Raw genomic sequence first — 21,897 nt, forward strand, 5'->3', positions numbered from 1 at the left:
TGTGGGTTGATGGTGCGGGCTCAGGAGCTGAGCCTGCGCCTCACACATTGGATGTGGATGTGTTGTACAGCCAGCATCTATTACTAGCTACTGATTTATTTGCGGTTTATTTGCGGTCCCTGCAGGTCCCTGCTTCCCCGGCGCCGGCAGCAGCAGCTTCTTCCTGTACTGAGCGGTCACATGGTACCGCTCATTACAGTAATGAATATGCGGCTCCACCTCCCATAGAGGTGGAGCCGCATATTCATTACTGTAATGAGCGGTAACTGTGACCGCTCAATACAGGATGAAGCTGCGGCGTCGGGGAAGCAGGGACTGCACAGCGCCAGGACCAGGTGAGTATAACGGGGAGGGGAGCGTTGCGCAGCGCTGCGCGATAGTCACCTTTCCTCGTTCCGGCGCCGGTCTGTCTTCAGCAGTGACGCTCAGGTCAGAGGGCGCGGTGACGTGGTTAGTGCGTGCCCTCTGCCTGAACGTCAGTGCTGAAGATGGAGCTGCACTGGAATGAGATAGATCAAGTGACTCTGAACACGGCAATGCCAAATATGTGTATTTTTTTTAAAACATTTTTTTTTTACTTGCTTCAATAGTCTCCAAGGGAGACTAGAAGCTGCAATCATCCGATCACCTCTACCACACAAAGGCAATGATCAGATCGCCTGTGTGTAGCAGAAATGCTCACTTGCTATGAGCACCTGACCGAGCTTGACAGTAGCAGTTAACAGGTTAACAGCTGCAGGTGGATCGCGATTCCACCCCCGTCTGTTAGAGGCACATGTCAGCTGTTCAAAACAGCTGACATTTGCCAGGAAAGATGTGGGCTCAGTACCGGAGCCCACATCAAAGTTAGAGTCATGACATGTCATGAAGGGGTTAAACACATCCAATTGTGGAAATTATTATTATTCCAAGATCTATTGATTAAAATGAACTTTTGTTCTTGGGAAAACCCCCTTAAGTTTATGCCCTGCAATTCTGTAGTATTACAGTATATAGAACCAGCAATCAAACAATCGTACGTTCAAGTCGACTTAAAAAAAAAAAAAAACAATAAGCAGCGAAATGTTTGAATCACTTCCATTTTCACAAAAAGAAAAAAATTACTTTTTGTAGGAATAAGCGGACCCGTGGAAGATCGGGTTCATCAAGTTTATCCGAACTTTAGTCCAAAGTTTGGTTCAGGTACCAAAACTGTACCCAAGCTTGAACCTGAACTTATGACCTGGAAAATCTGTCTTTCACTTACTCTCTCACTCTGTCTCACTCTCTTCATGGACACTCTTTCTCTCTCATGCACATTCTCTCACACTCTCTTTCTCTCTCACACTCTCCCTTACATTCAAACTCTTTCTCTCACTCTCATTCTTTCTCTCACTAGCACACACTTTCACTCACTCTTACTCTCTCACTCACACTCTCACGTACTTTCTCCTTCGCCTCATTGGGGGACACAGGACTGTGGGTGTATGCTTCTGCCGCCAGGAGGCTGACACTAAGTAAACGTGAAAAAAAGTTAGCTCCTCCTCCATCGCATACACCCTGACACTTGCTACCAGAGACTCCAGTTTATGCTTAGTGTCTCAAGGAGGCACACCTCTGAGTCCTGTTCCTTTGGACTCCTTTTTTCAACATTATGAATTGAAGGGGCGACGGATCCTTTTGAGGGTCCGATCTCCCCAAAACCATCAACAGGCAAGCACGTGTGATTCCATATCCACGTTCCCTTTCCCGCTACGTGGGATTCTGCACCGGACTTGGCCCTGACCACCCTAAGGTATTTAGACCCTGGGCTGTACAGGTGCCCCCAGACGTCCGTGCTTCCCCCCGGATTTCTACACCCCTGCTCTGCTGCGGTGATAGATGGGGTGGTGGACGGTCCCTCTCCTTATCCTAGATAATGGAGATAGGGCTCCTGCACCGTCTTTTTTGCCTCCCTCCTCGCTCTGCTGGCATCTAACATGGGGGGGCTCCTGACAGGGCGCCTTAGGCTTTACCTTTATGCTGATGTCATCTTGCGACGGCAGGGGCTCTCCAGTGCTGGGGGGGTTCCGTCGCCTGCGAGTGGTTGTGCTGCGGCGCTGCTTTGCTGCCGATCCCTTTTCTTTCTTTCTTTCGGGGGCCGTTTCTGCGGCACTGTGGTGGGGTCTCTGTATGCGGCCGGCGCTGCGGTGCCGCCGGTGCTGCGTTGCGGCCGGCGCCGTGGCGCTACGGTGCTTCTGGCACCGCGGCGCTATGGTGCGGCGGCGCTACGTGCGGCTAGTGCCGCACTATTATCTCCAGGTGCGGGCCAGGTCTCCAGATTTCATGGGGACTTCGGGCAGCACAGGGCCCGGGCTTCCGCCCTGCAGACCGCGCCGTTAGGCTCGTCCCCTTCCGGCGCGTCCACTTCCGGTTCCGCCCCTTCCTCTCTCAGGGGGAAAAAATTGAGGTCCCGGCTTTAGGCCTACTACAGGCCGCAGCGCTGTTTGGCGGTCCCTCCCCCTGACATCGGCTCAAGGGGCTCTGAAGAAGATAAAAGCAACTTCCTTTTGCTCCGCAGCGTGCGTCTGGATCTGTCGCTACAGCCTTGGGGACACAGGACTGGGGTAAGTGCTTCTCCCTCCAGCTGGCTGAAGCAGTATTTTTTTGTCCCAGTCTCTGGCCCTGGGTATAGCATTTACGGATCGCTATGTCTAGAAGAGTTAAGTCTCACACGGTTCTTTTTACCGATTGTGTAGATTGTCGTGCCCCATTCCCGCACGCCCAGAGTAATCGCCGCTGCGAGGCCTGTGACTCTGAACGCGCCCAGGAGGCCCCCCTGCCAGCTCCCCAGCAATCCCTCCGGCTTCTGCCCCTCAGGATTCTGAGGCAGCTCTGCCGGAATGGGTCACGTCTTTGTCGCAATCGATGGCGTCCCTTACTGAAGCAATCAAATCCCTTCAGACCCCGGCAGTTAGGGCCAGCAGTCCATCTGTCTCGGAGAGGGCCTCGGGGTCTCAGGAGCCTCCGGCCTGCAGGGGCCGCGCTCGCGCTAGACAGACGCGTGGAAAGCGGATTCGCACTGCGTCTCCCAGGCCCTCAGGTACTTCCGCATCCTGGAGCTCTGTATCTCGTTCTCCTTCCCCTGCAGAGAGCGGGGAAGTTGAGACAGACTTTGAGTCTGAAGGGTCCCTTAATTTTGAGAATCCTGGTTTTCAGGAGTCAGTAGATAGCCTCATTGAGGCTGTCAATCAGTCCCTGGGAATAGAGGACGATCTCGCCTCGTCCTCGGATCATAAGGTCTCGTTTAAGCGGGCAAAACGGGCCCATAGGGTATTCTCTCATCCGGAATTTGAGGACCTGATTCGCCGTAACCGAGAACACCCGGGCAAACGCTTTTCAGGGCTTAGGGCTCTGAAAGCTAGGTATCCCTTTGCTACTGAACTTTGTAGTAATTGGGCAGAAAATCCTGCTGTGGATCCTCCGGTGTCCCGTTTAGCCTCTAATACATTGCTATCTCTCCCTAATGGCTCGGCGATTAAGGATCCTACGGATCGTCTTATTGAGAGCTTGGCTCGCTCCGTTTTCGAGGCTTCTAGTTCAGCGCTTTTTCCTTCCTTCGCGGCAACCTGGGTTACTAAGGCTATGATGTCTTGGTCAGAGTCTTTAACAAAGGCTCTTCAAGAAAGTGATTTGTCAGCAGAATTGGCGGAAATGTCATCTCAGATGGCTGGCAGTTATCTGATTAATGCATCTTTGGATTCTGCAGATTGTGCCTCTACAGCGGCGGCTAATGCTATTGCTATTAGAAGGGCTCTCTGGCTAAGATCATGGCGGGCTGACGCTACCTCTAAAAAATCGCTTACTACTCTACCGTATCAGGGTGGTCGCCTGTTCGGTGAAAAACTGGATCAGCTGATTTCGGATTCCACAGGAGGGAAGAGTAAGTTTCTTCCTCAGCTGAGGATTAGACAGCCTTTTCGCCGCCATTTTCAAGCTCGTTTCAGACCCTTTCGCAATGCTAAATGGGCTCCAGCATCGAGTTCTGCTGCGCAGGGTCGACCCAATCAGGACCGGGACGTTCAGTTCCCCTATTTGGCCAACCAGGGGGGAAGAATGCGTTCCCAGTCAACTAGATCCAGAGGATCTAGGACTCAAAGGTTTTCGGCTAAGGGACTGGAGGTCTCCTCGGGGTTCCTCCAACAGAGTAGGCGGACGTCTACTTTTGTTTCACCAGGTCTGGCTTCAGGTAATCCACGACTGGTGGGTGGGGGAGCTCGTATCTTCAGGTTACAGGATAGAGCTGGTCCGTCTTCCTCCTCCCCGGTTCTTCCCATCCCGTCTTCCCAAGTCCGAGTCTCTCCGACAAGACCTGTACAACTCCATAGAGACCCTTCGTCACAGCGGAGTAATTTCTCCTGTTCCAAGGGAGGAAAGGTTTCGGGGCTTTTATTCCAATCTTTTTGTAGTCCCCAAAAAGGACGGAACAGTCAGGCCTATTCTAGATCTAAAACTTTGAAACCGGTTTGTCCGCGTTCGTCACTTTCGGATGGAATCCCTCAGGTCTGTCATCGCCTCGCTAGAAAAGGGAGAGTTTTTGGCCTCAATAGACATTCAGGACGCCTATCTACATATTCCCATCTTTCCACCTCATCAAAGATTTCTCCGGTTTGCCTTAAACGATCTGCACTTCCAGTTCACGGCTTTACCCTTCGGGCTGGCCTCCGCCCCCAGGGTGTTCACAAAAGTCATGGCAACTGTAGTGTCCATTTTGCACTCCCGGGGCATAGTTGTCCTGCCTTATCTAGACGATCTACTGATCAAAGGGGCGACTTTTCAATCTTGCAGGGAAAATGTCGGCATCACTCTGGACACCCTTTCTCGTCTAGGTTGGCTAATAAATTTAAGGAAGTCATCCCTTCAACCATCTCGGAGAATCTCTTTTTTAGGCATGATCTTCGACACCTCTCAAGCCCTTTCAATTCTCCCCCAGGACAAGGTTCTCGCCCTTCGGCAGGAAGTATGGAAGCTTCAACAACCGTACTCTCATACGATCCGGTCTTGCATGAGGGTGTTAGGAAAGATGGTTGCAACTATAGAGGCAGTTCCTTTTGCGCAGCTTCATCTTCGTCCTCTCCAACAAGCTATCCTGGCAGTGTGGAACAGAAATCCTCTCTCCCTCAACCACAGATTCCGGTTGTCTCTCCAGGTCAGGCAATCCCTCTCTTGGTGGCTAAACAGCTCATCACTCCTCAGGGGGAAGCCCTTTCCCCCAACCAATTGGCTTGTGGTCACAACAGATGCCAGTCTCCGGGGTTGGGGAGCAGTGTTCTTCCATCACACAGCTCAGGGGCTCTGGTCCCTTCAGGAATCAGCCCTCCCCATCAATCTCTTAGAGATCCGAGCAGTTCGGCTAGCCTTGCGACATTTCCACCATCTTCTGGCGGGTCGCCCTGTCCGAATTCAATCGGACAACGCCACAGCTGTGGCCTATATAAATCACCAGGGGGGCACTCGCAGCAAGGCAGCCATGCAGGAAGTAAAACAGATTCTGTTCTGGGCAGAGAGAAATCACTCTGTGATTTTGGCAGTCCACATTCCGGGCGAAGAGAACTGGGCGGCAGATTTCCTAAGCCGTCAGGGTCTAGCTTCCGGGGAATGGTCTCTCCATCCCGAGGTTTTTCTGCAGATATGCCATCGTTGGGGGACGCCAGACGTGGATCTAATGGCGTCCAAGGGCAATGCCAAGGTGCCCAGATTTGTCTCTCGGTACCGAGATCCTCAGGCTATCGCGGTAGATGCGCTAGTACTGTCTTGGAACCAATTTCTCTTCCCTTATCTGTTCCCGCCTCTGGCTCTGCTCCCGAGAGTAATCAAGAAAATCAAGGCAGAGAGAGTACCGGCTATTCTGATCGCTCCGGATTGGCCTCGTCGGACCTGGTATGCAGACCTGGTGCAGCTTCTCACCGGGGTTCCATGGCGGCTCCCCGATCGGCCAGATCTTCTTTCGCAAGGGCCGATCTACCACCAGAACTCAGGGGTCCTACGTTTGACGGCCTGGCCGTTGAATCTTGGGTGTTAACTCGGGCAGGATTCTCCCAAGAGGTAGCAGATACTATGATCAGTGCACGTAAGACTGTTTCGGCCAGAATCTACCATCACACTTGGAACGTTTTCCTTTCTTGGTGTAGAGAGCACAGGCTGCCCCCTCTGCGTTTTTCCATCCCCAACATTCTAGCCTTTCTTCAAACAGGCCTGGATTCCGGGCTTGCGCCAAGTACTCTTAAACGGCATATCTCGGCCTTATCTGTCTTTTTTCAGCGCAGGATTGCTACTAATCTTCAGGTCAAAACTTTTTTCCAGGGTGTCGCTCATAAGGTCCCTCCTTATAAGACTCCTTTTGATCCTTGGGACCTTAATTTGGTCTTAGGGCTTTACAGGATGCTCCTTTTGAGCCTCTTCAGGATATTTCCTTGACTCTCCTTTCCTGGAAAGTTGTATTTTTAGTGGCCATAACCTCCATAAGGCGGGTATCAGAGCTGGCAGCCCTCTCCTGTCGTTCTCCCTTTCTTCGTTTTCATCAGAACAAGGTAGTGCTCAGACCAGCACCGTCTTTTTTGCCGAAGGTTGTTTCCTCATTCCACATCAATGAGGATATTGTTCTGCCCTCTTTTTGTCCTGCGCCCACGCACCGTGTAGAAAAATCTCTCCATACGTTGGATCTGGTGAGGGCACTGAGGAGGTACGTTTCCCGAACGGCTCCTTTTCGCCAGACAGATGCTCTGTTTGTCCTTCCGGAAGTTCGCAGGAAGGGTTGTGCGGCCTCAAAATCCACCCTGGCCAGGTGGATACTGGCAACCATTCAGGAGGCCTATCGCTCCAAGGGCATGATGGTTCCGGCTGGAATCAGGGCTCATTCCACTAGAGCAGTGGGGGCTTCCTGGGCGATTCGGCACCAGGCCTCAGCAGAACAGGTTTGCAGGGCTGCAACCTGGTCTAGTCTGCATACGTTTGTCAAACATTATAATGTCCACTCCCAGATCTCTGCGGATGCAAGTTTGGGTAGAAGGATTCTTCAAGCGGCGGTGGCGCACTTATAGAGAATCATTCTCCGAATAATTTCTACTGGTGAGTGAATTTCCCTCCCTGGGACTGCTTTAGGACATCCCACAGTCCTGTGTCCCCCAATGAGGCGAAGGAGAAATAGGGATTTTTGTGTTACTCACCGTAAAATCCTTTTCTCCGAGACGCTCATTGGGGGACACAGCTCCCTCCCTGGTAGCCTGTTGGCTGCTTTGGCTGTATCTGTTTTTGTTAGTCAGTAGGATCTTTTCTAGACATAAGTTTTCTGTATTTATGCTGTTATATCATTTTTTGTGTTTTGTTCTCCTACTGCTTTTGCACCAAACTGGAGTCTCTGGTAGCCAGTGTCAGGGTGTATACGATGGAGGAGGAGCTAACTTTTTTTCACGTTTACTTAGTGTCAGCCTCCTGGCGGCAGAAGCATACACCCACTGTCCTGTGTCGCCCAATGATCGTCTCGGAGAAAAGGATTTTACGGTGAATAAAACAAAAATCCCTATTTCACTCTTACAATCACACCTACTCACATTCTCTCTCACACTTTCACTCACACACACTTTCACTCTCGCACACTTTAACTCTCTCACTCACACTTTCTCGCTCTTTCTCACTCATACACACTCTCACTCTCTTTCCTACTCACTCACACTCTGTCACTATCACGCAGGGCTGTGGAGTCGGAGTTAGTTTTGGTTGGAGTCGGTAGAAATGTACCGACTCCAGCTTTAAAAAAAGTATTCATATTTCATAATTGAACTTTCATATAAATTTTATAAATGTTACTAAAGGTACCGTTCTTTAACGATATCGTTGCTTTTTGTAACGTAGCAACGATATCGTTAACGAAATCGTTATGTGTGACAGCGACCAATGATCAGGCCCCTGCTGGGAGATCGTTGGTCGCTAGGAATGATCAGGACCTTTATTTTGGTCGCTGATCACCCGCTGTCATCGCTGAATCGGCGTGTGTGACGCCGATCCATCGATGTGTTCACTGGTAACCAGGGTAAACATCGGGTTACTAAGCGCAGGGTCGCACTTAGTATCCCGATATTTACCCTGGTTACCATTGTAAATGTAAAAAAATCAAACACTACATACTCACATTCCGGTGTCTGTCACGTCTCACGCCGTCAGCTTCTCGCACTGACTGAGCGTCGGCCGTAAAGCACAGCAGTGACGTCACCGCTGTGCTCTGCTTTACGGCCGGCTGGCGCTGACAGTCAGTGCGGGAAGCTGACTGTGAGGGACGCGACAGACACCGGAATGTGAGTATGTAGTGTTTTTTTTTTTTTTACATTTACAATGATAACCAGGGTAAATATCGGGTTACTAAGCGCGGCCCTGCGCTTAGTAACCCGATGTTTATCCTGGTTACCCGGGGACTTCGGCATCGTTGGTCGCTGGAGAGCTGTCTGTGTGACAGCTCTCCAGCGACCACACATCGACTTACCAACGATCACAGCCAGGTCGTATCGCTGGTCGTGATCGTTGGTAAATCGCTTAGTGTAACGGTACCTTTAAATATATATGTTATATCAAACTATGAACAACAGTTATAAGCAGTTCTGCTGGAGATAGAGACATTTCTTAGGGTACCGTCACCCTGAAACGACGCTGCAGCGATACGACAACCATGTCGATCGCTGCAGCGTCGCTGTGTGGTCGCTGGAGAGCTGTCACACAGACAGCTCTCCAGCGACCAACGATCCCGAAGTCCCCTGGTAACCAGGGTAAACATCGGGTTACTAAGCGCAGGGCCGCGCTTAGTAACCCGATGTTTACCCTGGTTAACAGCGTAAACATAAAAAAAACAAACATTACATACTTACATTCCGTGTCTGTCCTCCGGCGCTGTGCTTTCCTCTGCACTGTCAGCGCCGGTCAGCCGGAAAGCAGAGCGGTGACGTCACCGCTGTGCTTTCTGGCTGGCCGGCGCTGACACAGGATGCAGGAGGAGTGCAGAGAAGCAGAGCGCCGGGGACAGACAGCTGAAGGTAAGTATGCATTGTTTGTTTTTTTTACGTTTACGCTGGTAACCAGGGTAAACATCGGGTTACTAAGCGCGGCCCTGCGCTTAGTAACCCGATGTTTACCCTGGTTACCAGTGAAGACATCGCTGAATCGGCGTCACACACGCCGATTCAGCGATGTCAGCGGGAGATCCAGCGACAAAATTAAGTTTCAGACGATCTGCTACGACGTACGACGTACGATTCTCAGCGGGTCCCTGATCGCAGTAGCGTGTCAGACACAGCGAGATCGTAATGATATCGCTGGAACGTCACGGATCGTGCCGTCCTAGCGATCAAAGTGCCACTGTGTGACGGTACCCTTACTTCTTGTGTGTCACTGTTCTCCACTGCCCTTATCTAATCTTATACTTGGTTAACCTCATGCTGCCCCAACCCCCCTAATTACAATGTATAAAACTGAAAGTGAAAATGTGTTGCAAATTCTTAGTAGTAAAGCTCCTCCTCTAGACTAGATGTTTACTAGGTGTGCTTCTTCCAAGCATCTCATAGCTGCTACTCAGAAGAGGAAGACTGTAAGAAGTATTATCCTTTCAACAAACTTTGCATCAGTTAACTGTGAGTACATGAGGAATAACAGTATTACTGACCACTATATCAGTTGTACGACCTGGCAATAATTTTGTACAATTGTTTTTAGGAAAAACAATTGTCATTTGGATTGTGAATGCAGAATTAAAAACCTGAGAATGTCAAAAAAGCGTCACATTAAATCAGCTGCATTTGAACATTTCACCATCACTCAAGATAGAAAAGATTATGTCTGTCAGTGTATGACAAATGATCCAGACGAAAACAAATGCTGTGAAGCCAAGATAAGTGCATATTCAGGCAAAGATAAAAATGCTCCTACCAGAGCTTCTAATCTAAAGAGACATTTACAGCGCTTTCATCCAGAAGTACTGAAAGCAGTGGATGAGAAAGACTGCATCCAAACCAATGAACCAGTGCCCAGCTCTTCCAGCCAATCAAAGGAGCAGAGAACTTTGCAGCCATCAGTTGCAAGATATTTTGTCAGTGACAAAGTTACTGTGACAATGACAGTAGATACATTTAAAAAACAGATCATAGAGCTTGTTGTAAAGGATAGTGTGCCTATTTCATTATTTTCACGACCAGCTTTTATGTGTCTGAATGGGGAAATGGTCCGCAAGCTTGGTGTTTCTCTGGAGAGAGAGAGTATTAAAAAATTAGTAATCGAAGAAGCTTTTAAACAAAAGGAAGAACTTAAAAAAACTCTCAAGGGACGCTTTCTGTTTCTTTAAATGGATGCCTACACACGTCACAGAGTGAACTATTTTGCCATCAATGTCCGATTTGTTTGTGCCAAAATGAAATAGTTACCAAGACATTGGCAGTAAAAGACACCAAAGCTCATCACACCAGTGAGTTTCTCCAGGTCTTGGTGGAAAAGGTTCTGCAAGACTATGAACTTAAAAAAGAGCAAGTTCTTTCTGTCGTAACTGACAATGCTTCAAATATAAGTACTATTAAGCTAATGAATGAGAGTAATGCTGGTGACCAGCAGCTAGAAGAACATTCTGGGTCCACAGACACAGAAATGTTTGAAATAGAGGAACACAGTATTGTAACTGAGGAGCAAACTGAATTTGCTTCAGATGAACAGCAACATGATAGTTTAGATGATCTTGTTGAAACTGTGTCAATACGTTCTTTCATTCATCACATGCGCTGTGTTGTGCATACGCTACAGCTGGCTAAAAGAGATAGTCTGCAAGAAGAACATGCTGCTGCACTGATTGGCAAGGTGAGAAAATTGGCTACTGTTGCCAGAACCCCTAAAGTTGACTCAATTTTGAAGAGACGTGCTGGAAAAGGGGCAATTATTGATCAAGACACACGATGGGGCAGTACTTATTTAATGATTCAGCGCTTGGTTGAACTGAAAACCTTTCTTGTAGACATGGCTAACCCTCAACTGACGCTAAATGAAAGTCAGTGGAATCAGGTGACTGAGCTGTAAAAATTGCTAGAGCACCCATTTACAGTGACTAAAAAATTACAAGCAGAGGACTTAACTCCAGGTGTTTTCTTAAAGGAGTAGAAGAACCTGATGTTTCGCCTGTCCCAAAGAGGAGGGTTAATTGCAAGTGGCATTGCTATATCAATGAATCGGAGAGAGGAGTTACTATTTCAAAATAACATTCTTTTGGCAGCTGTTTTGTTGTAGACCCAATGCATCGGATTCCTCTAGATGATCATCAGCTAACTAAAGGAAAAGAAGCTCTGTTTGAAATAGCAGTAAGGATGAAAGGGTTGCAGAACAGTCAGGAGGAACAAGAAGAATTTGGCCGTCCTGCCACATCTTCACCCTCATCAACTGATGAAGAATTTAATTTCGAAAAATATTTGGATCACAAGGACTGTGCAAAGCGTTCCCGCGTAGAAGAGTCATCCCCATCAAAGAACACAGCCAGTACATTTCAGCAGAATTTTTCATGTGCACTAAAAGAAATTGAGAAATTTGACCTCTCATCAAAAATAACAGTGCAACAAGCGATTCCTCTGTATCTGTCATGTCGGACACTATTCACACTAGGGCGTCCGACAGACAGCGGTAATTCCGCATTCATCCACTATGCGCTCAGTGGCGCCGGCTAGATTTTATCTAGGTTGTCCGGGGTTAATCTAGCTGGTACTCGGATTGGAGGCTGGGTCACGCCCTCTGCCTTTAAATAGTTTTGCTGAACTTTGGGCGTCGCCGATTATAGCTTGTGTCTTGTGCCTGGTGATCTCGGTCTGGAGTGGTGGTCTAGGAGAAGGAATATCGTATCTGGTGGTGTTTTATCCTTTGTCATATTTCTCCTTCCTATATTTGTATTTGTTTTGCCCTGTGCACATTTTCGTGTATTCCTGTGTGACTGCGGCGTGGTGCGTTTTTCAGTTTTCCCTGTCTGTGCTTTCTGTGGGGATTGGTGTGTGGTCTCTTCACTGGGTGGCGGGAGGTGGTTTCAGCTTAGGGCTGAAACAGGAGACAGGGTCAGGCCTGGCGGCCCAGACATGCACACCTTTAGTGTAACTTCTGGGAGAGGGTCAGACAGGGTTTTCCTAGCCTGAGGGATATCACAGGGGCCCGGGTAACCAGCCTTAGTCTACCCAGTACTCCCGTGACAGTATCCTGACATTGTCAGAGATGTTGCCCGAGTGGTTACTGCTTTGCCACCAACCCAAGTTAGTGTAGAGAGGTTGTTCTCTGCTCTCAAAATAATTAGATCAGATTTGAGGGCATCCATGAAGGAGGATCTGACAGAGGCAATACTTTTTCTGAGGACAAATTTATAGATTTCTTATTATTAACTGCATAACAGTGTTTATTGTATATTTACTTACAAGAGTTTAGAAAAGTTTATAAAAGTTATTTCCTATATTCTAATTGTATTCTAATAAATATAGTTTTTGCTCTAAGTGGTCTGATTACTTCTATGATGGTGAGAAACTGAATAAGCACGATGTTAATATTTGACAACAGTAAATTTATTGTTACGAATTGGCCATTTATGAAGGAGCCGGAGTCGGTACCTGATAAAATCCAGGAGTCGGTGTCGCAACTGTGGCTTACCGACTCCACAGCCCTGCTATCACGGAAGAGCACCACCAGGAGTGGAGCATGCGGCTTAATTTGACTCAACACTGGAAACCTCACCCGGCCCGGACACGGAAAGGATTGACAGATTGAAAGCTCTTTCTCACTCACACACTCTCTCACTCACTCACACTGTCTGTCACTCTCATTCTTTCTCACTAGCACACACTTTCACTCTCTTTCACTCACACTTTCACTCACTTTCTCTAATTCACTCTCTCACACACACTTTCACTCTTTCAATCACACACACACATTCTCTCACTCACACACTTTCAGTCTCTCTCACTCACACTTTCTCTCTCGCTCTCTCACTCATACACTCTCTCACTATTTCTCTCTCACACTTTCTCACTCACTAGCTTTCAATCACACTCGCTCACACTCCCTCAAACAGTTTCACTCTCACACTTTCTCCTCTTTCTCACTCACACACACTCTGTCTCACACTCTCACTCTCTCTCTGTCACACGGTCTCTCACTTTTCAACTCCCTGATCTGTAAAACCGACTTCCAGGAGAGGTTTGTGGTTGGACTTCAGCATTACATACTTTACATTTCAGATTTTCTCATCTCACTAACACTCACTCACACTATGTCACTCACACTCTCTCTCACTCTTTCTCACTAACACTCATACACTTTCACTCACACTCTCACATGCTTTCACTCTTTCAATCACACTCACTCCCACACTTTCACCCTCTCTCACTCACACTCTCTTTCAAATATGCTTTATTGGCAGGACTAAGTACATGTTAGCATTACCAAAGCAAATGGTAAAAATAGGGAGACGGGTAGGGAGGCATATAGAGGTCCAGGATATATCCGGCTCCTTTTTGAGGATATGGGCATGACATATCAGGCTCTTAGTTGGGGGATATGGACGTGTCCAGGGTGGGGTATATAGGTCCATGATATATCAGTCTCCTCTTAGTCTGTGGCAGGCACTGACATATTCCACTGCTATAGCCGCTGCGCTTTCCTCTTCCCCCCCGTATTATCGGCAGTTTCCTTTTCTCCTCCACAGAGGTGAAGTCTGGGAAGAGATCAGACAGTCTTTTGAAGTGAGTGTCCTTCACTGCGGAGTATTTGAGGCACCTCAGCAGGAAGTGAGCCTCATCCTCTGCGGCCTCCTTGTGGCACTGCTGGCAGAGTCTGCTCTCTCGGGGCTTGTAGTTCTGTCAGGGCTGCCCGGATTCGATAAGTAGGCTGTGGGTGCTCAGTCTGTACCGGCTCAGGATCTGTCACTCTTTGGGGTTTTCTAGTTTCTTTAGATTTGGGGCCAGTATGTACTCCCTCTGTAGGTACTGGTATATTGTTAGTTTCTGGGATTTGTTTGTCATTCCTCCAGGTGCTGAGATTTTCCTCTTTGACTTTATGTACCACCTTCCGGATTTCGCCTTTGTCAGGCCATTTAGGTTGATATCTTGTTCAGGCTGGCTTTGGGTACTTTGTGTTGAGAGGCTTCCTTGGGCTTCCTGGTGTAGGAAGGCTTTGTGATGGTAGGAGCTGGGACTACTACTTTGTAGATGAGCTTTGAATGACATCGCCTTCTGGATTGCGAGGTGTAGCAGGGATCTGCCCAACTCTGCTCAGCAGGTGCTGTTTGATGTGCTCCGATGGACTTGGAGAAGATGCTTGCAGAACTCTAGGAGGAATATTTGTCAGTCCAGTGTCCTACTTTGACCAGTTTGGGTATGAAATTGGGCCCCAGACTTCACTGCCTACAGAAGGATTGGGACAATGATGGAGTCGAAAGATTTTAGCCAGACAGTTACTGGTGCCTTAAGATGGTACAGACGTCTTCTGATGGTATAGAAGGCTTTGGATGCCTTGTCTTTCAGTAACTCTATGACTTGCTTGAAGATCCCTGACTGGCTGAGTTCTAGGCCAAGGTAGGTGTACTTGTTGGTTTCTGTAAGTGGACAGTTGTCTATCATAAAGGTAGAATGGTCTGTAGGTTTCTGGTTTCTTTTCTAGAACACCATGATATTAGTTTTCTTCTGGTTGATTGACAGTGCCTATGTGCTGTTGAAGGTCTCTAGGATTTCAGATGATCTTGGAGGGCTTTCTCGGTTGATGATAACAGCACGAGGTCATCAACATACAGCAGAAATTTCACCTGGGTGTCATGGAGGGTGAGTCCTGCTGCTGATGAGGACTTTAGGGCCACCACCAGCTCATTGATGTAGATGTTAGAGTTGGACTGAGGCTGCAGCCCTGTCTCTCCTGGACTCTGTTGGAAATAGGCCATCCTCCTTCCATTCCGTTGCAACTGTTCTCAGTGTAGGAGCTTAGGATGACATCATATGTTTTGCCTCCTATTCCGCTCCCCAGCAGTTGTAGAAATAGTCCTGAGTGCCGCACTGAGTCGAAGGCCTTTTTGATGTCCACAAAACAGGCGTACATCTTCCCGTTCTTTGTATTGTGGACATGGCTCTTGATGAGGCTGTGTTGAGTGTTGATATGGTCAGTGGTTGGATCCAAGATGATTCCACAGTTCGCAAAATTTTGTCTTCAAGGGCATCTTAGAGTTGGAGGAGTTTGGTGGAGATGTGGTTTTGCTTTTTGTTTCTGAGGATGGCTTTGTAGTTTTGTTGTATGATGTGGTAGGCTTCTCTCAGAGAGGGGTTGTTTGAGTCTCTGGTTTTTTTATTTGAGGCCATTCTTAGGGCCTTCCGTATGGTCTTACATTCTTTGTCAAACCAGTTGTTAGGATTTTGTTTACTTGGCCTCTTGTTGATGCTTCTTTTGAGGTCGGACATTTCTGCCATGGCATAGAGAAAGTCTTTAACTTCTATTACCGCTAGGTGTACTCCTTCTGGGTTAAGTTCATGCACGTTGTTATGGAAGCGTTGGAGCTTCTCCTTGATCTCTCATCTGTTGATGGCATCTTTATATTTTGTGGCCGACATCTTGGACCATTTGAAGGATGACGGCAAGCTAAAGAGGCTGGTTGTTTGCGGGGTTTGTGAGGGTGATTTTTTTGTGGATTTGATGTATAGGAGCAGTCGGTTGTGATCTGACAGATGTGTTTGTGGGGTGACTATAAGGGCATTAACATTTGTATGGTCTATATCTGTGACACACTCTCACTAACACCCTTTCACTCACACTGTCACTCTCTTTCAATCACTCTCACACTCTCGCTCTCTTTCTCACTCATACACACTCACTCACACTTCTCGCTCTCTTTCTCACTCATACAAACTCTCACTCATTCTCTCTTGCTCTCTTTCTCACTCACATTCTCTTTGTCTCATACACTCACACATTCTATTTCTCTCTCGCTCTTTGTCACTCATACACTCTCACATTCTCTTTCTCACTTGCTCTTTCTCACTCATACACGCTCTCTCGCTTTCTTTCTCACACTCACTTTCTCGCTCTTTCTCAGTCATACTCTCACTCATTCTTTTTCTCGCTCTCTCACTCATACACGCTCTCTCGCTTTCTTTCTCTCATACACTCTCTTACATTCTCTTACTCATACTCTCACTCACATTCTCTTTCTCGCTCTTTCTCACTCATACACTCACGCTCTCTCGCTTTCTTTCTCTCATCCACTCTCTCACATTCTCTTTCTCTCTCGCTCTTTCTCACTCACATTCTCTTTCTCTCTCGCTCTTTCTCACTCATACTCACTCACTTTCTCTCTCGCTCTTTCTCACTCATACTCACTCACTTTCTCTCTCGCTCTTTCTCACTCATACTCTCACTCACATTCTTTCTCGCTCTTTCTCACTCATACACACTCACGCTCTCTTTTCTTTCTCACTCATACATTCTCTCACATTCTCTTTCTCTCTCGCTCTTTCTCACTCATATACACTCTCACGCTCTCGCTTTCTTTCTCACTCATACACTCTCTCACATTCTTTCTCTCTCGCTCTTTCTCACTCATACACACTCGCACTCTTTCTCTCTCGCTCTCTTTCTCACTCACACTCTCTCTTTCACACGTTCTCTCACTCTGTCAACTTCCTGAACTGTAAAATGGACTTCCAGGAGAGATTTGTGCTTGGATTTCAGCATCACACACTTTACATTTCGGGTTTTCTCGTCTCTACTTATTTGGTATTGCCACATATAAAAAAGTCCAATCTATCAAAATGTAAAATGATTTTGCTTGTGCAATAAACATTGTAAAGAAAATTAAATGGAAATGCCAGAATTCCTGTTTTTGGGTCTCCCCACCTCACCAAAATATTTCAATAAGAAGTAATCAAAGCATCATGCGTACCTCAAAATGGCACTCATGAAAAATATCGAAATCCCCATGCCAAAAAAAACAGCTGACAGTTTCATTGATGGAAAAAAAATGTAAATAAAAGTTATGAGTCTCAGAAAATAGTAGCACAAAAAACACCTACCCCCTTAAAAAAAAAATTTGTTTACAGTTTTCTAATTTATTATTTTTTTAACTACTAAAATAAAGTTCGGTATTGTTGTAATCATACCATATGATGGCCATGGCCATGACTTGTATAATTATGCTGCCCAGCCATTTTTACTGAACAACGAACGCAAAAGAAACAATCCCAGAATTATCCCCATTGGATTTTTTTTCCCCATTTTGCTGTACAATGTATGGTTAAAGTGAATGTGTTGTTGAAACCTATAACTACAGTAGAAATGTGTTTTTGTTGTTTGATTTTTTCCTTTCATACGCCCCAAAATTACTGATGACTAATGAATCTGCTCCCCATTCTAAAAACTCTCCTAAGATTGTCAGCAGAGGAGCGACCGAATCACAGTGTTGACCACCGCAGAGATGAATCGCGGCATACGCTGAATTATGTCATAGAAACACAGTGTTGCCTGCATAAATCCACGTCTGCCAGTTCCCCAGGAGAACTACCAGCAGCTTGATGAATATCATATGTTCGGAAAATAAAATGACTCATCAGAGCTCAGGCCATCTGGTTTATTAGCTTACATTTAAAGTTTTCACTGGAACTAAAATATTGTATTTCATTAAAAAGTCAGCAACTTAGATCATTAAAACCATCAAGGTCCTTGAGGAGCAGTCGCTGTTTGCAGAACGATTCCTTTAGTTCGGCATCCGATACTCCAGAGATTCTGAGATTATACTTACTCATTCTTGCATTGTATACATCTATATTCTGACAATCCCTATGAGTATATACTTCAAGTGGATATCTACCGTATATATCTTAAAAAGCTTCTGACATATATCTTAAAGAGAATCTGTCGTCAGGATTTTGTTGTGTAATCTGCATGATTCCAGTGATGTCACGTTCTGGGCTGTGTTGCTGTTTCAACAAAATCAGTGTTTTCTCAGCAGATTGTCAGGACAGGACTGCAGGGCTGTGGAGTCGGTAAGCCAAACCTCCTACTCCTCAATTTCCATGACTCCAACTCCACAACTTCGACTTCACAGCCCTGCTAGAGCTGGGTAGTCGGTAAGCCAAACCTCCGACTCCTCAATTTCCATGACACCGACTCCACCAAAATGGGCTCCGACTCCACAACCCTGAGGACTAGGTGTCTCGTGCCTTTTAGTCAACTGCTCCAAGCTATTGAGCACTTTTCCTTTCCTTTTTTTACTTCCAGAGACAAAGAGAAGACTCTCTTGTTCTCCATCTGAATGAGTCCTATGATGCATTTAATATGTACATTGGGGGCAATCAATCCAGCATATTTGTAAGGAAAAATTGTGATCACTTTTCGAACCCTTTGAATCCTGAGGGTCATCTTGTGTTATAGCCCATTTAGATAGGCCCTTAATCGTGAAAAAGCATCCCTAAGAGCGCTCATTTCCCGACAATTTGCCTGTTGGCAATCACCCAACAAACAAACAAAATACTCATTCATCTGGTGAGATGAAATTAAGCTTGCTTAAGAATCATTGTTCTTGACAGAACCCATGGATACGATTGGGGTAGTCATGATTTGGACCCACAAGTCACCTGAGCCCCATGGATACGTTTGGGGTAGTCCGGATTTGGACCCTCCGGTCACCTGAGCCCCATGGATGCCTTTGGAAAAGCCAGGATTGGGACCCATCGGTCACCTGGCTCCATAGACCATAGTAATAGATGACCGTTCTGTGCACAGAGAATTCTAATCAGGCCTGTATAAACGGGCAATTTAACAACCGTCATTTGGCTTGCATGTATCCGATTGTCATGTGAATGAGGTCTTCATCTAGCAATTTTTTAGGCCCTATTTATGGCAGACTAGAAAATCATTACTAGGAATCACTTGAGCAACTACTTGGGAATACATTGAATTTTAGACCCTAAATATATGATATATTGTTCCTTGGAGACCACAATGTCTCAGTAAAGTACAGCAAATATGACTTTCTTACTTACTTTTAGATACATTTTTGAAAAAACTTTGGAAAAGAAAAACATTTCTTCCCAAACTTGCTATTGCGCTCTACCAATCATCTACCACACATTTTTGTAATTTTATTTTTTGTTTCCAAAACATTTACAATAACTACCCCTCCTTTTTTTTATCAAACAGGCAAGGAACAATCTTCTTTGGACTTGCACATGATGGCTATCCCGCAGACGCCATTATCGTCTTTTATCAAAGAGTCCAGCTCTTCCAAACACAGTGACCACCACCACCATCATCACCACGACCACAAGAAAAAGAAGAAGAAGCACAAACACAAGCATAAACACAAACACAAACATGAAAGCAAAGAAAAAGAGCGGGAAACAGCGCCCTTCTCCAACAGCCCCGCCAGCGGTCGCTCTATCCGTTCTCCTTCGCTCTCGGAGTGATCTTGCTGCCACTTCTATGACAGATGGCCAAAATAATGTACAACAAAAAAATAATCCGTGATCTACCAAGGTAGATGTAGTTGCAGTCAGTGGTTTGCAGACGGTGTCGGTGTGGACATAGTCTTTATTTTTGAGTAGATTAGCCTTCTGTCTCAAAGTTTGAGAGTTTTTTTTGTATGAGAACTTCGAGCCCACTTTGTAGTAATTTTAGGTAAAAGGGCTATGTGGGCTTTCCAGCTTTTTTTAAGGAGCGTGTTCAAAACAATAAATTTTGACTTTGTCAGCGCTAGTTGGAGCCGTCTTTAACCTTTTTAACAACCCAATGTCTATTAAACTGTTTTTTAAGAAAACAATGTCTAATCTCTCGTTACCACTAACTTTTTACAAGCTTGGGTCAAGAAAGGCCATTCGTCTGTGTGAGGCAGGCCGAGGTGGCTTCCTTTCTCGTGTAGTGTTATATTACTAGAAAGGAAAATAAAGCAGTATTACTAGAAAACCTGCATCCGTAGCCATGGTGTCTTAAGCAGGAACATTCGATGGGGTGGGCGTATCAATAAGAACTGAAAAAAAGACAGATTTCAAAAACATGGTTGACCTCCATGGAGAGCAGGTGTCTTGTGTCTTACATACAGCTGCTGATCTCTTTGAGGACACGTTTGTGCACTTGCATATGTACAGTATTCATATCCCTTGAACTTCTCCAAAAAATTTTTTCCACGTTGCACCCACAAATCTTAATCTATTTTATTAGGATTTTATGTGATATACCAACACAAAATAGTAATTATTTGTAAAGTTTTAAAGGAAATTACACTTGGTTTTCTAAATATTTTGTGAAATATTAATCTCAAAATTGTGAAGAGCATCTGGATTCAGCCCACTGGGTCAATACGTGTAGGATTACCTATGTCTCTTTGCACAAAAAGAAAAAAAAAGAGCATGAACCTCGCCTCCAAAAATCGTACCTTGATCTAAAGCCGCTAGACAAAAAATTATATAACTGAACATGAGGTTCTTAGTTTAACATTATGATCAGACTGTATGAAGCCCACTGCCATGTCACGGCAAACCTCATAGTGAGTCTTACCGCCCTAACGGAGCGGAGCCATGCGGTGACCACAGCCACAGTGGCAATGCACCAGCGGGGCAGACGGCCTGTTGCCCCATTGCACCCATTCTGCAGGACTGAGTCCCCTTGACTCCAGACCGCGCCGCCCCACCAGCACAAAGCCACAGCAACAATGGCCGCCACACAGTACCCTGTTATGATACGGTGGTCTAGGAGCAACATGGAACGAGCTCCGAAGGAAGTGGTAACTGTACTGACCGCAGTCCCTAAGCTCAACACAACACTAGAAGTAGCCGTGGAATGCTCCTAACTCTCCCTAGGCATCTCGTCACAGCCTAAGAGCTAACTACCCCTAAAGATAGAAGCAGGAAAGCTATCTTGCCTCAGAGAAAATCCCCAAAGGATAGATTAGCCCCCACAAATAATGACTGTGAGTGGAGAGGGAAAAGACATACACAGAATGAAACCAGGATGAGCACAGGAGGCCAGTCTAAATAGACAGGACAGGATGGAATACTGTGCGGTCAGTATAAAACACTACAAAAATCCACGCAGAGTTTACAAAAAATCTCCACACCTGACTAAAGGTGTGGAGGGCAAATCTGCCTCCCAGAGCTTCCAGCAAGGCAGAATTAATTCACACTGATAAGCTGGACAAACATAGAAAGCACAGAATGGATAAGTCCATAATCTATGGACAGAAAAGGGCAAGCAAAAACTTAGCTTAGCTGAACTGGTCAGGATAACAGGGAACTCCAAAAAGATGTGAATCCAACCAGGAACCATATAGAAGTGGCACTGGCTGAAGATAGAGCCAAGATAGAGCCAGACTTAAATAGCCGAGCAGAAGAGATGATAAGTGGAGGCAGCTGGTGACAGCTAACTCCATACCACTAGAAAACACAAGAGGGAGCCCAAGAGCAGAACTCACAAAAGTGCCACTTACAACCACCGGAGGGAGCCCAAGAGCGGAATTCACAACAGTACCCACACCAAAATGAAAGGGGCATTGAAACTCGCCTTCCACCAGCTCTTGAGTGAGAGCCAAAATGGGCTAGACCCCTTACTTTGCAGTCTCCTATGTCTCTGCCAGCTTTGCACATCTAGAGGTGACATTTTTTCCTTTTGATTTTTTCCCCCAGGATTTCCCTGTGTTTAGCTCCATCCATCTTCCCATCAACTCTGACCAGCTTGCCTGTCTCTGCTAAAGAAAAGCATAGAAAGAAGGAATATAAACCATCTCACCCGTGATGCATAAACCAATCTTTGGGAGCACGGACCCGCTATGTTCAAACGTATAAAGTCCAAAAAAGAAGAGAATGTCCAGCTCCACCGAATCCGTAAAAAAGAGTTTTCTTTATTCACAAACTTTAAACATAGAGG

The 21,897-nt window shown here is 46.3% G+C and overlaps 1 protein-coding gene across 2 annotated transcripts in view; it reads left to right on the forward strand.

Moving 5' to 3' along the window:
* Positions 1–19,734, forward strand: part of TAF2 (TATA-box binding protein associated factor 2) — a 202,378-nt gene extending 182,644 nt beyond the window's left edge. For both annotated transcript variants that reach the window (XM_069731811.1, XM_069731812.1), the window contains exon 26: positions 19,180–19,734. In XM_069731811.1, coding sequence (XP_069587912.1) covers positions 19,180–19,445 — 266 coding nt within the window. In that variant the 3' untranslated portion in view covers positions 19,446–19,734. The remainder of the gene's footprint in view (positions 1–19,179) is intronic.
* Positions 19,735–21,897: the final 2,163 nt, after the last annotated feature.

Source organism: Ranitomeya imitator, chromosome 6, assembly GCF_032444005.1.
Source record: "Ranitomeya imitator isolate aRanImi1 chromosome 6, aRanImi1.pri, whole genome shotgun sequence".
Classification (NCBI taxonomy): domain Eukaryota; kingdom Metazoa; phylum Chordata; class Amphibia; order Anura; family Dendrobatidae; genus Ranitomeya; species Ranitomeya imitator.